General features: G+C 46.3%; 1 protein-coding gene across 3 annotated transcripts in view; it reads right to left on the bottom strand.

Moving 5' to 3' along the window:
- The window catches only part of ELP4 (elongator acetyltransferase complex subunit 4), a 71085-nt gene that overhangs the window by 22852 nt on the left and 26861 nt on the right, over positions 1-21372 (bottom strand). For all 3 annotated transcript variants that reach the window (XM_068124112.2, XM_068124113.2, XM_068124111.2), the window contains exons 7-8: positions 21011-21193; positions 6609-6717 (exon numbers count right to left, since the gene is read on the bottom strand). In XM_068124112.2, the coding sequence (XP_067980213.1) occupies positions 6609-6717; positions 21011-21193 (292 nt within the window). The remainder of the gene's footprint in view (positions 1-6608; positions 6718-21010; positions 21194-21372) is intronic.

Below are 21372 nucleotides of genomic sequence, written 5' to 3' on the forward strand. Positions count from 1 at the left end.
CGTGAGTGGGAATGCACGCTGGAATTGGTGGTGAGGCACGTGGTTGGGTGTGCGAATGAGGGCACACCTGTGATTGTCACAGAGGAGGTGACCGAGGAGGGGGTGCGAAGCGGTGTATTGGTGAGGTGTGCGACCAACGAATGTGTGCCAAAGTGTTCGGTGGTCAGGTGTGTGACCAAGGCTGTGAGTGGAATGGGTGTACCTGGGTGTGTAAGGAAGGGTACGAGGAGCATGGGCACAGCTGGATGTGTGAGCAAGGAACGGGCTGCGGGGTGTAAGCATGCAGGTGAAGCATCGACATTAAACGGGTTAGAGGTTAGGTCGACTTTTAGCCGAATCGGGCCCTCGGTGCGTGCTGGGCCTCGCTTTGAACGGCCGCGTCCGTGCTCCACTAGGCGGAGCGGGCGGCCCGATAGAAAGGGTCGTCATGGCGACCACTTTTTGTTGAGGCATTCCGGCAGGTCGAGATCGGGACATTGGATGGCTCCACGCCGAGGTGATGCGTGGGATCTCGGCCCGGGTAAGCCCCCGTCCCTGCACCGAGTGCCGGACGCATCCAGCCGCTGGCACAAAACAACCAGCATCCATTGCTTGGCTTTACGAAGCCGGGCTTTGGACAGGGATTGGCGCACCGAGAGGTATTAGTGAGTAGACTGGGTGATGAGGTTAGTGTTTTGGACCCAAAATTAGAGAAAAGAAAAATTTGATGATTGGCAAGGGATTGGCAGTAGTGATTGGCAGATGATGGGCAGTGATTGGCAAATTTTTAATTTGTTGAAATTTGATGTGCAAAATTGGTAGTGAGAGACCCCCGATGTGGGGGGATGGCAAATCCACCATCCTTCCCATATGGAGGGGCAAAGGAGCAATAGCTTATGGGGTGTATGGCAGTGAAAACTAGCCCGGGTGGGTTAGGATATTGTGTGTAGGGATCTAGCGAGGATTGACATTAGGTAACGTTAAGTTTAGTTAGTGACTGATACCTGTAGTGGGGACGCAGGTAGATTAGTATGGATGATAATGACGTGGGAGCGCAATAGTTTAAAGGGACGACTGGGAAGCGCAAGTTTCAGAAGGGAGTAGTTAGCTGAGATGATGCTGTGTGTGTGAGAATTGAACAGGTGTGATTGGACAGGTGTGTGGAGCAGTGTATGAGTAGTGAGTGTGTGGATCAGCGCGAATGCGCTTGGGGAGAGAAGGGTGCAGGTGGCACCAGGTGTGAGAGCACAGGTGTGCAGGTACAGGTGTGTGGAGAGAGTTGGAGTAAGTGGTACGGAGTGGTGTGCATGGTGCGAAGGTGTGGATGGGGGAAGAGTGGACCCCTTTCACGAGTACCCGGGGCGGGTAATGTAAGTGTTAGGTAGAGAGTACAGGTAAATTGTGGTTGGATATTGGCATTTGTGGTGCGGTTGCAGAATGGTGTTGTGAATGGGTGCATTAGTGTTGTGGAAATGGCGGGGCGTGTAGCCTGTTAGTGTGTGTAGTTGGTTGAGCACTCCACCACTGTGAGGATGTCGGCCAGGTGAGGCCGCAGGTGGGCTCTGGGAGCCGGTAGAGTTGTGGATGGGGCCCGAGGATCCGGAGGACGGACCCGGGTAGCCCAGTGCCAGAGAGGGCACCGAGTGGGGAGAGAGCCAGAGGGCCTTCCCCAGGTAGTTAGGTTAGGGTAAGGAGCAGGTAAGCTCGGAGGCAACTGCAGTGGTGGAGGTGTGCAGGTGGGTAGACCCACTGGGAGAGGTACACGTCGCAGCCCAGAAATTGTACGAGGGCACCGGGAGATGAATCGGGGGAGTGAGACCCCAAATTGAAGAGCACCACAGTTTGACCAATGGGAATTGGTTTTTAGAACCCATAGTGTAAGAGGGCCAATGGTTTGGCCGGAGAAAGACCCCGGGTAGTGTAAAGTTGTTAAAGTCATTTAGGAGATAGTTAGGATTGATGAACCTGTCGCACCATACGCAGCCACTTACCTGTGGTGATGATGATGACTCCACACCTGTGTTTTCTTTGTTTTGTGCAGGAGATAAATTGCTGTGTGGGTTGGTGAGACGCATCACGACGTGGATGAGACATTGGGGTGATTCCATCTCTCCCTCCTTAGGAGGGACTGATGATGAGTTGGAGATGGCAAATTATGATGTTGAGTTGGAGATGGCAAATTTTGATGAGAGTTGAAAATGGCAAATTTGATTGGTTAGGAGGGAGAGAAGACGAATTTGGTATATGGGAGGAACGGGGAAGACAGTAGGGACGTTTGTTGATTTGTAAAGTAGATGTTTATGGGTAGTGTTGTGTTTTGTGGATGCAGTAAGGGGTAAGGGAGGGGCCATGTAGGTTACCTGGTGGGGGGGGGGGGGCGTACGATAGGAACGTACCTGTCTCACCTGGTTCCCATGTGCCCCCAGTGTGCATCACCTTACATTGCGTGCACTTTTGCGCCCTTACCACCTTACTCACTTGTTTCTTCTTTTGTCTCCCACCTCCGAGGATCTGGCTTTGGGGTAGAGAGAGAGGAGAGAGAGGTGCTGGCTGCGCAGTTGTGGGCCTGCACTTTCGCTGTTTGCTGCCGGGATCGATACACCATATGGACCGCAATGTTTGTGGCCACCCACAATGGACCGCAGTTCGTTTGCGGCCAAGCACCACCCGGGGATGGACCTATGGATCAACGTGGCACCTATGCCATACAGGTGAACCACTAATAGTTGACACCAAGTGCACCACAAGAAGAGCAAGAGACACCTGCAGGGTTAGGGGTTGTCGAATTTATTTTTATACCAATGAACAATGGTGACTGCACCGGATGGTGCTGACTGTGTGGTGGGGTGGTGCTTTTGATGCTGGGAAAGGGTGCTCTGCACGTTATTAAAGGCCGTCGGCCACAGAGCACTCGTGGGTTGGTGTATCGATGTTGGCAAGCGCGCTCTCTCTATGCATAACATCTGCATGTGTTCCTCCAAAAACAGGTCCTGGATCGTAGTGTAAATAGCAGCGTAGTCTTGTAAATAATGCTCCCTACCGGCTGTATGTTTAGTTTGAGAATTCTTTCCGGATTCGGTTATCCTGTGGGTGTGTTTCTGTGAGGAGAAGGGTGCAACGTCGCAGGGGGACATATTTACTCATTTGTGAATATCTGTAAAACTGTCGCACTCAGGGTAGAGTTAATAGTAGAGGGAACTACATTGCGTGCCACACTAAAGTAGGTAAAAATTTATCGGGTCGGGACGCCCCGAGGGTAGAGAAGGGTGCAATGTTGCGAATATGGAATTTGGCCTCCATATCCGCTTGTAAATATTCCCCTATTTTCTCCAATACTCCCCAACTTTCCCCGATCCCCCATTCCCTAGTCCCATTGCATGTAAATAACAATCAGTAGAGCCGACCTTCCCCTTATTCCCCCATTAAATGTCGTGCCCAGGTCCACCGCACCACACGTAGACAACTTTCGGACATCTTCCTAGTTATTCTTATTCTATGTCAGTTAAGGCCTCGTCTCCATTAATTATGACTCTTCGTTGCACCAGAATGTGATTATATGGCATCAGTAGTGAGTTTAGGACCTTTCCCATACCTCCTTCCATCTTCTTCCCCAACAATTACAACAACAACAGAGGAGATGGCGGCGGAGCGGGGGAGGATGCGTCCTCACACCGGCTCGATTAGCTCCAGACCATGCGCTCCACGGGGTTACCACGAAGGGGCTCCTTGTCAGCTCCTCGTCAAGGGCGGAGCCTGGTAAACCCCCCCGCACGAACCCAATGAGAAGCAACGTGCCGATTCCACGAGGCGGAGCTAACGAGCCGAGGGCGTGTCACTCCCCGCCGGATATACGCGGCCCCGCGCCGGATGTGACGTGAGATGCGCCCCCAGCCTGGAGAGAGAAGTCGCCACCCCTCGAGCGCTGCAATACCTCCACCGCATCTCTTAAACTGGACCGTACGTGATCCTGCCCTGAGCACAGGTGCACCTGGAGCGATCGCTACCCGCTTTCCTGGCCATCAAACCCCGTGTGAGTGAGCCTTGTCCCGTTTATCTGTCGTCCGTTGGGGTTAATATAAGTGTGTTTAAGTGCCCACCTTCCTATGTTTCCCTCTTGTCCCTGTAATCTAAACCTTCCGCATTATTGTAATAACAACCTTTGAGAACCGTATCCCTGGTGTCGTGTCGTATTAATTCCAGCCGTGTGTCTTCTTTTTCCTTCATTGGTCTAGCATAGCGCGATTAGTCAACGTTCGGGCACAATCGGGTAACTTGTGCAGACGTGGTCATACCATAAAACCGCTCGGTAAATAACATCCAAGCCACGTCTGTAACAATATATATATATATATATATATATATATATATATATATATATATATATATACGTATATATATATATATATATATATATATATATATATATATATATATATATATATATATATCAGTTGATGCACTCTTCCTCTTGCTGGACATGATGATGGCAGTACGGTACACACACACACACTTTTTGGCGATGGAGCGTAAGGGATGTTGTCAGCGCGAGGCACAAGGAACAACTGAGATTTTTGCGATGGTCGATGGTCGTAAGTGCGAGTCGTCGTAAGTTGCCTACGTCGTAAGTCGAGGAGAGTGTATTGTAAGTAAAGATACCTTCAGCAGGAATTTAATGAAAACTAGAATGGCACTCAGTAGAGAGCATACCTTCCACCTCGATGGCCATATCACTCAATGGTGAAGATTCACTAAAAAATTATACGAGCTGGATCTGGATCCAGATCTTCACCAAAATTGAATCGATCCTTCCTTGTCACACACACAATGTGTACAACAAGTTTCCTCCAAATCCATCCTTAACTTTTTAAGATATCCTGCGATGTATCGTTTTTGACCCTATCTCCCAATGGTGGAGAATCACTTAAAAAAATTAAATAACTCTCATATCCGAATCCAATCCATATCCATTGTGCATGGAAGAAGTTTCGGGAACTGAGTGGCATGCTGATGAGGAGGAGAGTGTCGCTGAAGCTGAAGGGAAAGGTGTATGCTGCATGTGTGAGAAGTGTTATGATTTATGGGAGCGAGACATGGGTAATGAACGTAGAGCAGCAACGAAGGCTGGAAAGGGTGGAAATGCGAATGGTTTGATGGATGTGCGGAGTATCGTTGAGAGAGTGGAAGACAAATGATGAATTGCGAAAGATGATGGGAATATTGCCTGTGATTGTTGCTGTGAAGAGGAACAGGTTGAGATGGTTTGGTCACGTGTTGAGGAAGGATGAAAGTGACTGGTTGAGAAGAGTGATGGAAATGAATGTAGAAGGAAGTAGAGGACGGGGAAGACCGAGAAAGACTTGGCTAAAGATGGTCGAAGAAGAAATGCGGGCAAGGGGGGTAACAAGGGGAGATGCAGAAAATAGGGCAAAATGGAGAAAATTGTCATGGGGACCGCAAGGCTAACCCCTGCTCTAGCAGGGAAAATGGCCTTAAAATGCCTGTTGTTGTTGTTGTTGTTGTTGTTGTATCCGAATCCATATTCAGATCTTCACCAAAATCGAATCGAATCGTCCTTGTCAGACACCCAACCGGTCCACGAGGTTTCGTCCAAATCTGTCTCCAACTTTTTGAGTTATCCTGCTATGTATCGTTTTTGGCCCTATCTCCCAATGGTGAAGAATCACTTTTAAAATTCTAGTAGCCGGATCCGAATCCGGATGTTCACCAAAATCTAATCATTTCGTCCTTGTCACATACGTTACATCTCTGCCAAATTTCGTCCGAATTCGTCCACAACTTTTTGAGATATTTTGTTCACAGACAAACGGACAGACAGACAGACAGACAGGGGTGTAAACATAACCTCCATCCACCTTTGGTGGTGGAGGTAAAAACTCGATACAAGAGCGGTACTCTGCAGAGCGCATATCTCTGCCAGGCTGAACAGTTTACGTTTTGTATCACACCGATAGGCCAAATCTGGATCCGGACCTGAACCAAAATCTAATCAGCTTGTTCTTCTCACCTACCCAACTCATCCACCAAGTTTTACTAAAATCCGTCCACAACTTTTAGAAATATCGTGCTATAAATAGTTTTTGGCACCATCTCTCAATGGTGAAGAATCACCGAGAAATTAAAAAAAATTCTCGTATCCAGATCTGGATCTTCACCAAAACCGAATCAATTCTTCATTGTCACAAACCCAACCTGTCCACGAAGTTTCGTCTGAATCCATCCACAACCTTTTGAGATATCCTGCTCACAGACAGACAGACAAACAGACAGAGAGGGGTGAAAACATCATCTCCATCTACGTTCGGTGGTGGAGGTAATAACAACACTCTCGACGGAACGTTGAAGCACTCATAATAGCTTCTAACTGGTTTATGTCACGAATTAAACCAGGACAGGTTGCCACTTTGTGCAGGGTGAGGAAACACCTGCTGAGCGGCTATGGGAATTAAACCAACACCAGTGAGGGCAATGCAAGAAGGCTTTACCGATGCAACCACAATCCAAACAGGCATAAAGGTTAGGCTTGCTACAAAATTGTAATCTTATACACCAGAACCTGCAACAAAAACCACTATAATGCCACACATACCTCCCCACACCTGCATACTCACCATGGTAGTCGTGGTAGAGAGGATTTGCATCTTGGCTGGAGCCAACAAATGATTGAAGAGTCAGCACATAGTCCGACAGATGCCTGACACGTCGCAGGGCTGCAGCACTCTGCATGTCACAGGTACAGAGTTTATTTAACCCGATGAGAACTCATCACAACATTAAATGGGCAAGCACACGATCACAAATACACGTGTGTCTTTATATATATATGTATGTATGTACAGTGCAATCAGAAAGTATTCAGACCCCTTGACTTTTTTCACATTTTGTTATGTTGCAGCCTTATGCTGAAATCGTTTAAATTCATTTTTTCCCTCATCAATCTACACTCAATAACACATAATGACACAGAGAAAACAGGATTTTAGAAAGTTTTGCAAATTTATTAAAAAGAAAAAACTGAAATATCACGTTGACATAAGTATTCATACCCTTTGCTATGACACTAGAAATTTAGCTCAGGTGCCTCCCATTTCTCTTGATCATCTTTGAGATGTTTCTACACCTTGATTGGAGTCCACCTGTGGTAAATTCAATTGATTGGACATGATTTGAAAAGGCACACACCTGTCTATATAAGGTCTCACAGCTGACAATGCATATCAGAGCAAAAACCAAACCATGAGGTCGAAGGAACTGCCTGCAGAGCTCAGAGACAGGATTGTGTCGAGGCACAGACCTGGCAAAGCCTACAAAGAAAAATCTCTGTTGCATTGAAGGTTCCCAAGAGCACAGTGGCCTCCATAATTCTCAAATGGAAGAAGTTTGGAACAACCAGGACTCTTCCTAGAGCTGGCCGCCCGGCCAAACTGAGCAATCGGGGGAGAAGGGCCTTGGTAAGAGAGGTGACCAAGAACCCGATGGTCACTCTGGCTGAGCTCCAGAGATCCTGTGTGGAGATGGGAGAAACTTCCAGAAGGACAACCATCACTGCAACACTCCACCGATCTGGGCTTTATGGCAGAGTGGCCAGATGGAAGCCTCTCCTCAGTGAAAGACACATGAAAGCCCGCTTGGAGTTTGCAAAAAAGCACCTAAAGGACTCTCAGACTGTGAGAAACAAGATTCTGTGGTCTGCTGAAACAAAGATTGAAGTGTTTGGCTTCCGTCTGGCCACTCTGTTCCATCTCCTGAAACCCACCGACGTGTGGAGAAAGCAGCCAACAACAACTTAGACATTGCCAGCAACATAGCAGCTTCCATACACTTGTGACTCTGAAAACCTTTTGGTTATATACCAGATGCTATGCGACTCCAAACAGTGAGTGGTGAAAGTGCCGGCACCAAGTTAGCCCTCTTTGCTCGGTACCGGAAGCAATAAGCACCGCCTACCACGCGAAACAATATCTCCCACTTCACCAAACAAAATTTGGAGCTATTACTGGATGATGCGGTCAGGCACACATTATACCAACTAGCAACGGTACCCACCCTACGGGTGGGGCTTGAATTGGGAAGCCCAAATGAAAAGGCAAAACAAATTGAAGGCTTTTTTTAGTTTAAACGATTCATGTAAACATCCGTTAAATCATATCGCACGCAAATCATCAAAATCGAAACAGTATTTGTAGAATTTCAATGAAAGCCACATCACTGTTCATATCGGTAAATATTATTCCATCGGTTTAGAAACCGGTTTGGTTTGGTTTGGATTCGGATTCGGAATTTGGAATCGGTTTGGTTTGGTTTGGAAAGTTTGGTAAACTGGCAAAATTGGAAATTGGAAAAATTGGAAAAAAAATTGGAAAAACAATTGGAAAAACAATACAGCCTATTTTACTCCAGGGGGTCCCAGGATTACCCACCCAAAATATCGTTGCGATCGGTTCAGCCGTTTTTGCGGTACCTGGGAATGGACAGACAGACATTTGGTGAATTATAGTAAGATTACGTCATTCTCCAACCTGAAACTAACGTCGTGATTCAACTGTTATGACGCACGTCTAGTCGGCGGCTCGGTAAAGATGCCTTGACAATGCTTTGAGAGCAAAACCGGTCAGTAGCTGCAGCGTTCTTGCAGTTGTGGCCGTATCTAAATTTACACCTGGTTATTTATAGTGCTGCGAGATAGCTCTTTAAAATATATGTACATATAGGAAGGGTATAAATTGACTCCCCTTGACTTTTTCACATTTTGTTGTGTTACAGCCTGAATTTAAAATAGACTAAATGGAGATTTCTTTTGTCACTGATCTACACCATATTATTAATGTCAGAGGGATTTTTTAATTAGAAATTTTCACAAAATAATTAAAAACAAGCGTTACGCCTTGGTCCCCCATCGGTGAAGTGATGTGAGTTGACAAAGTGGAAGACGCAAGGTGGCCATCTTGGATTTTGACGTGGCGACCTAATTTTCAATAGTGTTCTTCCTTATGCCTTGATACACCCACACACCAGATTAGAAGTTGGTACTTCGCTTATTTTTCAAGATATTCCACTCACAAGGTTCAGACATACATGGTGGCGGCCATCTTGGATTTTGACGTGGGTTGCACCCACACACCAAATTAGAATTCGGTCCTTCGCTTACGCACGCGCGCATGCCCCCACGCACGGACGGACACACGGACGCACGCACGGACGGAGGGGAAAACAATAGTCCCCCTTTCGCTCCGCGGTGCGACAGGGGACAATAAAATGCTACAAGCAATTGCTTCACAAAATAATTAAAAATAAAATACAGAAATATCTCATTTCCATAAGTATTCAACCCCTTGAATCAATACTTCGTAGAAGCGCCTTTGGCAGCGATTACAGCTTCGAGTCTTCTTGAGTATGTCTGTACCAGCTTTGCCCAACTGGATTTAGGGAGTTTCTCCCATTCTTCCTTGCAGATTTACCCAAGCTCTGTCAAGTTGAATGGGGAGCGTCAGTGAACAGCAATCGTCAAGTTTTTCCAGATTCTCAATGGGATTCAAGTCTAGGCTTTGGCTGGGCCACTCAAGGACTTTCACGTTCTTGTTCTGAAGCCATTCAAGTGCTGCTTTGGCTGTATGCTTGGGGTCATTGTCCTGTTGGAACATAAATCTTCCAAGGTCTAAGGTCTTTGTATTCTCAATCAGGTTCTCCTCAAGGAAATGTCTGTATTTAGCTGCATTCATCGTTTCCTCTATCCCTACAAGTCGCTCAGTCCCTGCCACTGAAAAGCATTCCCATAGCATGATGCTGCCACCACCATGCTTCATGGTAGGCAAGGTTTTAGATGAATGATAAGATGTGCTCAGTTTCTGCCCGATGCAGCGCTTTGCATTTAGGCTAGATGGTTCCATTTTTGTCTCATCAGCCCACTTAATATTTTGCCTCATGCTCTCAGTCTTTCATGTGCCTTTTACAAACCCCAGGTGTGCTGTCATGTGCCTTTTTCTCAGAGGTGGCTTCCCTTTGGCCACTCTCCCATAAAGCATAAATTTGTGAAGTGCTACAGAGACTGTTGTCCTTCTGGCAGGTTCTCCCATCTCAGCCAACAAACTCTGTAGTTCTGTCAGAGTGGTCACTGGGTTATTGGTCACCTCCCTTACCAAGGACGGCCAGCTCTAGGAAGAGTCTGGATAGTTCATATTCTTTCAATTTCCTCATGATGGAGCTCACTGTGCTCTTGGGAAGTTTCAACACTCCAGAAAATATTTTATACCCTTCCCCAAATATATGCCTCCTCACAATTCTATCTACAGACAAACAGACAGTTCCTTGGACTCCATGGTAGAGTTTCTGCTCTGACATGCACTGTCAACTGTGCGATCACATATGGAAAGGTGTGTTTCTTTCCAAATCATGTCCAACTAGAATAGCACTCGGTAGAGAGCATACCTCCACCAGACTGAACAGCTTACATTTCATATCCCACTGATAGGTCGGATCTGGATTCAGACCTGAATCAAAGGCTAATCGGCTTGTTGTTGTCACTTACCCAACTCATCGATCAAATTTTGTCACAAGTCGTCCACAACTTTTTGAAATATCATGCTATATATTGTTTTTGGCCCAATCACTCAATGGTGAAGAATCACTGAAAAAAGTTATTGGATCCGAATCTTCACCAAAATCGAATCAATTCGCCATCGTCACACACCCAACCTGTCCACCAATTGTCGTCTGAATCCGTCCACAACGTTTTGAGATATCCCGCACACAGACAAACAGACAGGTAGCAAAGAAGACAGACAGATAGACAGTCAGAAGGGAAAACAACTTTCGTCCACGTTTGGTATCGGAGGTAATAATTACAGGACTGGCAACCTTCAATTCACTGCAGATTATGTAAGAAATTCCATCCTCAAAGTAATATGGAGACTTCACTGAATACAATGGCAGCAATCAACCCTGAAAAAAGGAAAATTAGGATAACAGAGACATTTGACAATCACAGGGGAACACTGCTGTTTTACTCCGAGAACTTACCACTAGAGAGAGAGAGGGGCAGGGGAGGAAGGTGGCAGCTCAGTGACAAACACCGAATGCAACACAAAAGAATAATGTTACAATAGCGATCAATGTATGGCCTGCAGGTTCCACATGTGAAGTGTGTTTATGATCAATGCACAAAAGAAACGGCGCCAAGTCAAATTCGTTTTCAGCCAAACCATTACACAGTCCGCCCCGATGCGGAGTGCAGTCCTCGGCGGGGCTAATGCGCCGTGTTGCGGCGTTTACACAAGATAACAACGATTCATTAATCTTCGTGCCCACACGCACGGCTGCGCTAAGTGAAGCGTTCGGCCGAATCGCAAACACATTGAGTGGTGACCGAGCATCTGCTACAAGCAATTGCTCCCGTTTCTCAGGCCGAGGACACGAGGAGCTGCAGGGTGACCACCTTGCCAGCTGCTAGCCACAATGTGTTTGCATAACACCGACGTCGGCCAGGTTTAGCAGTGTGCGAGGTAGGGGTGGGGGAGAGGAGCGTGGGGAGAGGAGCGTGGGGAGAGGAGCGTGGGGAGAGGACGAGGAGGAAATGAGGGACATATCAGTATCCACAAATGGAAGATTCACCTTTAACAACATCTTATAATCCACTTGACTATCAAAGAGAGCAAGCAAAACGGAGCAGACAATTAAAGGCAACTGTTAGTCATGCATTTTATCAATCATATAAATAAAGTTAACAGAACTTGAGGTCACTCCTAACTTCTTTATCGAGGTGGCCAGAATGCTCAACAAGATGAGGATTTGTCTCATCACATAAATGTTTTGCATCAAGAGCAGTTAGATATCTCACTCTAGTGGAAAGAAGACACAATACACGACAGTTCTCAAACACGGTATATGATGCCATATACGTACCATAGAGCTTCCAGTACCTATCAATTGCAACTTGTCATAGGCCTGTCCAGATAAGGCCGGGTGCATTCGGAGGAAAGGAGTCGATAGCTCTCTTTATGAAACCCCACAAATAAAGAGGTCTTACAGTTTGGTTTTGTTATACATCCTCATATGGTTGGATATTTAACACTTTCAAGCATTGCATTATTAGTCTCACCAATAGCTGGATTTGGGAATTCAGGAGAGTCTTACAAAGCTCACTAAGGGTTTTTATTTTGTCACAACTGTTGTTGAATAAACAAGGATTCAAAGTCTCCATTTTCTTCATTTATCTTCACTCTCAAGATCATCTGAGTGAAGTCGTTTTGTGTTCATGTTGTCTTCTTTGTGATACTAATTGTGAACACAAATATTTTACTCTCAAAGTCGATTATCAAGTTTGTTTCCAGGTATATCAGTAGCATGTGCATGTATATATATATATACTGAAACGCAAAATAAACTTACCACCTTTGAAACCTTTAAATATCAACAATAACACTGCGTGTAGTAAATGTGTGAACTTATTTGTGGACAATAGTGTCCTCACTGTCAGACAAAACGGTCACTTGAACCTTCAATGGTCACTTCATAGCACAGCTGTTGAACAGCCATTTTGACTGTCAGTGATTAGCCAAGGGGTACGGGATGATTTTAATGAGCTGCACGTGATGTCTTGATATTGGCTTTAAAAAGGCCAGTGCAAAATGGGCATTTCAATCAACATGCCACGATTGTCAAGGGATCAACGGCAGCGTGCCCTGGGCATGCTGCAAGGCGGACTGAGCTACCGTGAGGTGGCACGTCGCCTTGGCTGTTCACACCAGACGATATCGGCCCTGGTGGACAGAGACACCCTCCACAACTCTGCAGATGACAGACCTCGATCAGGGAGGCCAAGAGTCACCACTGCAAGGCAGGACAGGCAGATGGTCCGAAGTCACCTGCGGGATCGATTCCGTCCAGCATCCCGCTCTGCGGCAGAAACTCCGGGGCGTGCAAACCCACGGATCTCCAATGATACTGCACGAAGACGACTGCATGACTATTGCAGTCATGCAAGAAACTTACCACTTGTTTGAAATGTAATAAAATTGTAACAGTTCAAAATAAAACAAACCAACAATTGCTAATTGAAACATTGGCATTTTATTGATGACATGTCAAGTTTTTGACCAAGATACACCATCTCATCAGTTTGTTCTACAGTACAGAACAGCACAGGGTGCAATGTCAGTCCCCTTTCAATAGCGTGTGTGGCCACCATTGTTTTGGATACAGGCAGTGCATCGTCGGCGTATACTGCCTACCAGTCTTTGGATGGATTGCTGCTGGATTCTGTCCCACTCAGTCCTCAATGTCTGAAGCAGCTCTGCCCGTGTCCTGGCCCTGCCAACTACGCATCTCCCAAGCTCATCCCACAGGTGCTCTATGGGATTCAGGTCAGGGGAGAGCGCAGGCCACTGCATGGTGTTGATGTTCTCGCCTTGGAGAAATGCAGTGGTAAAGCGAGCAGCATGGGGACGAGCGTTGTCATGCTGAAAGGTTCTCAGTTCTGGGTGGTCTAGCAGGAATGGCAGCAGATGAGGTCGCAGGATGTTATCCACATACCGCTGGGCGTTAAGATTCCCATCCACAACCACCAGTGGCTTCCTGTACCGGCCTGATATGGCGGCCCACACCATCACACTTGGGCCACCCCACCTGTTGGCTTGACGCACGCAACAATCGGCATATCGCTCGCCAGTTCTTCTCCAGACACGCTCACGCCCATCAGGACTGTCCACACAGAACCTTGACTCATCGCTGAAAGCGACCTCGTTCCACTGCGCCAAGGTCCACCGCTGATGCTGCTGGCACCATCTCTGTCGGTTGCGGCGATGGGCAGTCGTCATCACGGGGCCTCTGTATGGGCTTCTGGCAGTCAGACCATAGTCATGCAGTCGTCTTCGTGCAGTATCATTGGAGATCCGTGGGTTTGCACGCCCCGGAGTTTCTGCCGCAGTGCGGGATGCTGGACGGAATTGATCCCGCAGGTGACTTCGGACCATCTTCCTGTCCTGCCTTGCAGTGGTGACTCTTGGCCTCCCTGATCGAGGTCTGTCATCTGCAGAGTTGTGGAGGGTGTCTCTGTCCACCAGGGCCGATATCGTCTGGTGTGAACAGCCAAGGCGACGTGCCACCTCACGCTAGCTCAGTCCGCCTTGCAGCATGCCAAGGGCACACTGCCGTTGATCCCTTGACAATCGTGGCATGTTGATTGAAATTCCCATTTTGCACTGGCCTTTTTAAAGCCAATATCAAGACATCACGTGCAGCTCATTAAAATCATCCCGTACCCCTTGGCTAATCACTGACAGTCAAAATGGCTGTTCAACAGCTGTGCTATGAAGTGACCATTGAAGGTTCAAGTGACCATCCGTGACCGTTTTGTCTGACAGTGAGGACACTATTGTCCACAAATAAGTTCACACATTTACTACACGCAGTGTTATTGTTGATATTTAAAGGTTTCAAAGGTGGTAAGTTTCTTTTGCGTTTCAGTATATATATATATATATATATATATATATATATATATATATATATATATATATATATATATATATATATATATATATATATATATATATATAGAGTTACGGTTTTTAGAACCTTCACTTTGTAAATTTTAGTAAATGTTCCCTTATAAATAATCCCCTGTAAATATCCCCATTATTTGGCTAATATTAAAGATCGCACCCTAGTTAGTCCATGTACCACACGTAGAACACCATAGGACCTCTCTGTAGTTATCTCATTATTATGTGTTTTAGTTAAGGATCTGTTTACAATAGTTGAATCTGCGTTGTAATAATCAAATAAGATAGGCCCCTTCAATTATCCCCAATTGTCTCTCTCTCTCTCTCTCTCTTCAAAGGGCAGTAGCGGTATGGCAGCGTTCGCTACCCTTTGTTTTGGTTTGATTGCTGGCCCCAAGCCGCCATTACGCACGCGGTAATCTGGAGGAAAAAGGGGAGGAGTGGGTTCGAGTGCCAGGAACGAGGCGTGGCCTGTCAATGTCTCCTCAAGAGGTGGATCCAGCGAGCCCTCGCCGGCCAACCAGGGCCGAGGTGAGCTGACCGGTAGGCGTGTCCTCGGAGCCGGCGGCTGGATACAGAAACGCCCAATAAAAGCGGCTAAGAGGGACTGCTTCAAGAGATGAGTGCGAAGGTCCAAAATACGAGGTACCAGATGAGAACACGACGAACCGTAAGGCAGGAGAATGGGTCCGTTGATGACGACAATACCGCGATATATTCGCATTGTCCGACCGCGTGAAACCGATACGTGCAGCTGCCGCCGGGTTTCGCCTCAAGCCCGGAGCGTGGACCGGAGCGTGGACTGGAGCGGACCTCGACGCTGTGCATCGGCCCGGACCTTCCTGCCCTGCCATCTACTTGGACCTTCTCCCCCTTCCAGCCATTCCTTCCTGCCATTCCCTATTCGTGTAAGTCTGTTTGTTCTGTCTGGGCATATGGTAATATAAGACTGTTTTTAAGGTTGCCCTGTGTATCTGCTTTTTCCTCTCCTTATATATTCCCTTCTTTTGTTTCCTCTTGTAGATAGTGAATAAACCTGTGTTCTTTCTTACCCTTTTGGTTTCTTCTTCCCCCGATCGCTTTAGTCCTTTCCCCATTGAGTACCTGCGGCACGATTCGGCCAACGCTCGGAATCGGGTTTTGTTTTTTGTTTTTTTGTATACTGAATCGAGGCTCGTGAAAGAGCTGACATTTACTTCACAAACAAATCAACCAGACAAACAAAATATATAAAAGGAGGGAGCGGAAGACAAGAGAATGGGAAGCACACAAACACTTGAGAGCACACAACATTTAAGAGCAGGGAGATGTGTGGGAGGGAGAGGGCTTGGGGGGAGGAGGCGTGGGAAGGGGGGGGGGGGGGTTTAGTTTAGTTTAGTTTTGGCAGGGGGTTTAGTCTCTTGTTAACGGCCCGAGTCGCAGCTCGCTTCGCTCGGTGCAATCCATTCACGCTGCGGCCCGGGTGGGAGTATCTCCTCGCTTACGGCCGGTGGTGGTAATTAGGTAGTAAGACGGATTGGGCTTGCAACCCTACTCACCACCGACCGGAAGTGACGTCATACTTCCAGGACCGGCGGACGGCCAGCTTAACAGGACAAGGGGATTAACCCCCCCTTGCTAACGGGAGTGCCGTCCCCCGGATCTGCAATATGTATGTATGTATGTATGTATGTATGTATGTATGCATGTATGCATGTATGCATGTATGCATGTATGTATGCATGTATGCATGCATGTATGTATGCATGCATGCATGCATGCGTGCATGCACATACATACATATACATATATATATATATATATATATATATACATATATACACACACACACACACACACACACACACACACACACACACACACACACACACACACACACACACACACACACACACACACACACACAGTCGTAACCAAAAATATTGGCACCCTTGCACTTTTTTCAAATAACTCAAAATTTTCTCTGAAAAGAAGTTGAGATTAACAAAAGTATTTGGTCTCTACAATTCTTTATTTCACTGTTAATATTACAGAACCTTTGTTTTTGATTCATAACTTAATATATCCTTTTAAATCAGAAAATAAAAAGAAATGGCATTGACAAAATTATTGACACCCCAGATTTAATATTTGGTATCACGGCCTTTGGACAAAATAACTGCAGTCCAGCGCTTCCTATAGCCAGGAATGAGCTTCCTACACCTCTCGACTGGCAGTTTGGCCCACTTCTTGTGTAAACTGCTGCAGTTCTCCCAGATTTGAAGGGTGTCTTATCCAAACTGCTGTTTTCAGATCTCCCCACAGGTGTTCAATGAGATTTAGATCTGGACTCATTGCTGACCACTTCAGAACAGTCCAGTGTTTTGTCTTGAACCGTTCCTGGGTGATTTTTGAAGTGTGTTTGGGGTCATTGTCCTGCTGCAAGACCCATGACCTTCGACGGAGACCCAGATTTCTGACACTGGGTTTAACATTGCGCTCTAAAATGACTTTGTAATCTCCTGATTTCATGATGCCATGCACACATTCAAGTCACCCAGTGCCAGAGGCAGCACAACAACCCCAAAACATCACTGAACCTCCTCCATGTTTGACTGTAGGGAAGGTGTTCTTTTCTTTGAAGACTTCATTTTGTTTTCTGTAAACATAGAGATGATGTGCTTTACCAAAAAAAAAAAATATATATATATATATATATATATATATATATATATATATATATATATATATATATATATATATATACAGACTTGGCATTTAATATGGAATTTTTGTTTTTTCTTGACTTGGGTTTACTTTCTTAACTCAGTATATCAATCTGGTGAGTTTCTTTTACACTTTGGTGATTTATTTGTTTAAAGAACCATGTCACTGATTGTCTGTCGCAGAAAGAAGTCAACAACAGGATTATATCACAGGTGGCGTGGCAAAATGTACGGACAGGTGCATTTGATGATTGGCTTCACAGTCGGGTATACAAGGGTTGTTGCGTTCTGTATTAGTGGAAAACAACTGCTGCACGTCTACAAAAGTTATTGCCGCTTCCTCTGGAGATGGTCCGTCAACTCGACAATGCTGTTTGTCATGGAGTGGTGGCTTTACGAAATTACGGCATGAAACAGCGTGCTATTGCTCGGCAATATGGCATCACTCCAGGTCAGGTGTCAAAGATCCTGAAACGAAATGGGGTGTCCCTACTCCATTAACGAGGCCAGGACGTCCCCACAGAACCACAAGGAGGGATGATCGCCAGCTGCACCGGTTAGTCCGCAATGGCCGTACCACGTCAGCTAATCGGCTTAGGGCTGAGTGGCAGCAACTGACAAATGTGCCTGTATCCAGAAGGCTAGTCAACCAACGACTGGCTCAAGCAGGCTATCGTGCCAGGCGTCCCCTGAGAAAGCCACGCCTGACCAGACAACACCGCCAGCGCCGATTGCAGTGGGCCAGAGAGCACCGTCAATGGCAGCCAGGACACTGGAATCACGTGATCTTCAGTGACGAGTCTAGATTTCTGGTCTATCGTCAAGATGGCCGCGTCCGAGTGCGCAGACAAGTGCATGAAGCCTACAACAATGATTGTATAGTGCCAAGAGTCCAAGCTGGAGGTGGTGGGGTGACCGTTTGGGCTGCTTTTCATGCAGGGGGCAAAACTGACGTGGTTGTTCTGAATGGAAACCTGAACCAGTTCAAGTACAGGGCCATTCTGGAAGAAACATTGCTTCCATTTTCTCGTGCAGCCTTTCGAGGAAACTTTGTCTTCCAAGACGACAATGCACGGCCTCATTGTGCTCGCATGATCCAACACTTTCTTGCTGACCGTGGTGTAGAGCATATGGAGTGGCCTGCCATGTCCCCGGATATGAATCCGATAGAGAACTTGTGGGCAGAATTAACGCGTCAAATTGACCACTTGGACCAGCAGCCGACATCTGTGCGTGAATTGCAGCAGGCTATTGTCACTGCATGGCAAGCGATTCCTGTCCAAACCTTGGCAAATCTCATGAACAGCATGCCTCAACGTGTACGTGCTCTCCTGAATGCTCGTGGGGGTTACACGAAGTACTGAACTGTAATTTTACTGTCCGTAATCCCAGTCGTGATTTAACTTTTGTTCTTGTGAAAAAGAAATTTGGCTATGTGCAAAATAAAGAGATACTTCTGGAAAACGTACAGAAGTTTAACACAGTACTGTCCATGAATTGAGTTCGATATCAGTTTACATCACTTTCAAGGATCAATTTATTTGTTTCGAAATGTCAAATGTGGTTTTTGTTTCTTTTAAAGGTCACATTAACAAAATCTAGAATTATTTCAACATAATTCCAATGAACTTTTGGTTCCAAGACATCTTGAAAAGTAAGTTCACCCCCACAAAAAAAATATTCCGTATTAAATGCCAAGTCTGTATATATATATACTGTACAGTGAATGCGAGTACAATGTAATCTTCGAATTTTTACTATTTCACCATTACACTTCCACAATGAAGTTGGCTACGTGAATTGCGTGTTTAAATTGTACGATTGGCTCTTTGTGCACCAACGACTCAAGGTTTTAATTTTGTTTGGCTCTTCTGCACAAAAAGGTTGCCGACCCATGGCGTAGAGGTACGCACACTCACCTCTCAGCCCTCTCGCCTGGGTTTGGTTCCCAAGAGAGCTTTAAACTGTCATCCTAGTGTTTCACAGGCAAGGGGATTCATCAATGTGTGTGCCGACCCTTGAATGGGCATTAAACGGGCGTCCCATCTGCCGACAGTTGGTGGATGTTAAAGATCCCATGGTGTCCTTCGCAAAGATTAGGCGAACTATCGCTGGCACCCTAAACAAATTGCACAACCGAGCTCCGTGCGATCCATTACTGTGCCTAATACAACAGCTTTGTGGGCAGCTTTGATGGGGGGAGTGGGAGGCAACCTTGGCTTGATGGGTTTTGCCGACTCTAACCCGATGAGGAGGACACGTACGTGCGCACAGTGAGGGGAGCCTGAGATTTGGCAGATCCAAGTGGAAGGGGGGACTGAGATTTGGCGGACCAGAGTGGTAGGAGGAGGGGCTTGAGATTTGGTGGACCCAAGTGAAAGGGGCGCCTGAGATTTGGAAATATCAGTGGAGGGGGGGGGGGCTGAGATTTGGCGGACCCGAGTGGAAGGGGGGGCCTGAGATTTGGTGGACCCGAGTGGAAGGGGGGCCTGAGATTAGGCAACATGATGGAATGGGGGCCTGAGATTAGGCAACATGAGTGGAACGGGGGCCTGAGATTAGGCAACATGTGTGGAATGGGGGCCTGAGATTTGGTGGAACCGAGTGGAAGGGGGGCCTGAGATTTGGCGGACCTGAGTGGAAGGGGGGGGCCTGAGATTAGGCAACATGAGTGGAAGGGGGCACTGAGAAAGATGAGCGTCTGTAGCGGTGACACACGTATGCATGCACACACACATACACACACTTGCATGGGCTGTGATTCGCATACACACACTTGCATGGGCTGTGATTCGCATGTACATATTATGCACAATTATGGTTTATACACATGTTTGGCTTGGTTTTTGCTTTTAGTTTTGCATGATAGCATATGCTGTGTATTGTATGCACACGTTTTTTTTATGCGTTATAGACACATACATATTGTGCACTTGTTGTATTGTATACACACATGTAATGTGTGACATGCTGCACAGTGGTATGTTGTGTACACGTGCCTCGTGTATAACATATTGCACATATTTTTGCGTGCGCACACACACACACACATGGATACATTGAGACTTGGGCAGGCTCCTTTCCACCTTCTGAAACCCGCATTTGGTAATAACAACCAATGACACACACAAACTGACACACACAAACTGACAAAAAAAAAAACCACACACACACACACACTCGCCCGCTTTTATAGATAAATGTTACATGTCTCAACACAAACAGCAACTCATCTTTAGCGCTCAATGTCTCAGAATGACATATGTCCAAGATCACTGGAACTTTCAGGGACCACATAACCAATTTTTTTTTTTTTGGTTTTTTATGTATACTGAATCGAGGCTCGTGAAAGAGCTAACATTTACTTCACAAACATATCAACCAGACAAACAAAATTTATAAAAAGAGGGAGCGGAAGACAAGATGGGGAGAGAAGGGTGCCTTCAACCATTTCAATTTAATGAGGGTGCCTTCAACCGAGGATCTAATAAGTATATGGGGAGAACATTCGAAATGAGATTTGCTTTTTATTACAACATATAACTGTTAACTTTGTGTGAAATGTGAATAAATCAGACATGGAGTTGCTGCCTAGACTCCTTCCATAACCCTTATTCCCAGGGCTGGCTCAACACAATCATTAGAATGATGGATTGTGCAAATTCAAACCAATCACGTTCATCCATCAATCGACTGTATCATATGTATTTCTAGTCTGGCGTGATTATTGATCAATAACTTTGTTTTTACAGTGATGCAACAGATGTTAAGGTCCCAAATATGAACATGTTGCATTTACACGAAACCCACCTGGAACAGATGTGCAGGCACCGTCACCAAGGCGACAGAAAGCGAAGAGCGGAGGACCGCACGCAAGGCAAGCAGAAATTGAGTAAGAGGAGCCGTTGCACTGGGGTCTTTGCTGCATCCCACGCCATCTCCCCACAGTCCGGTACCCAAGGAGAGAAGGCCCAAACGAAGCACATTTTTAGGCTGTAAACAGTGGATGGGTGGGGGTGGGGGTGTGGGAAGATGGGCAAGAAGTGATTTATAAATGAGAAGAAGAGGAATGAATGGGAGAAAACAGGGTTAGTCTATTGGAGGCGTGGAGGGGGGAGGGGAGGAGGAGATGGAGAAAAGATGAACGGAGAAGGCAGGAAGAAGGTACGGGC

Source organism: Myxine glutinosa, chromosome 8 (assembly GCF_964187855.1).
Source record: "Myxine glutinosa chromosome 8, kmMyxGlut1.1, whole genome shotgun sequence".
NCBI lineage: Eukaryota > Metazoa > Chordata > Myxini > Myxiniformes > Myxinidae > Myxine > Myxine glutinosa.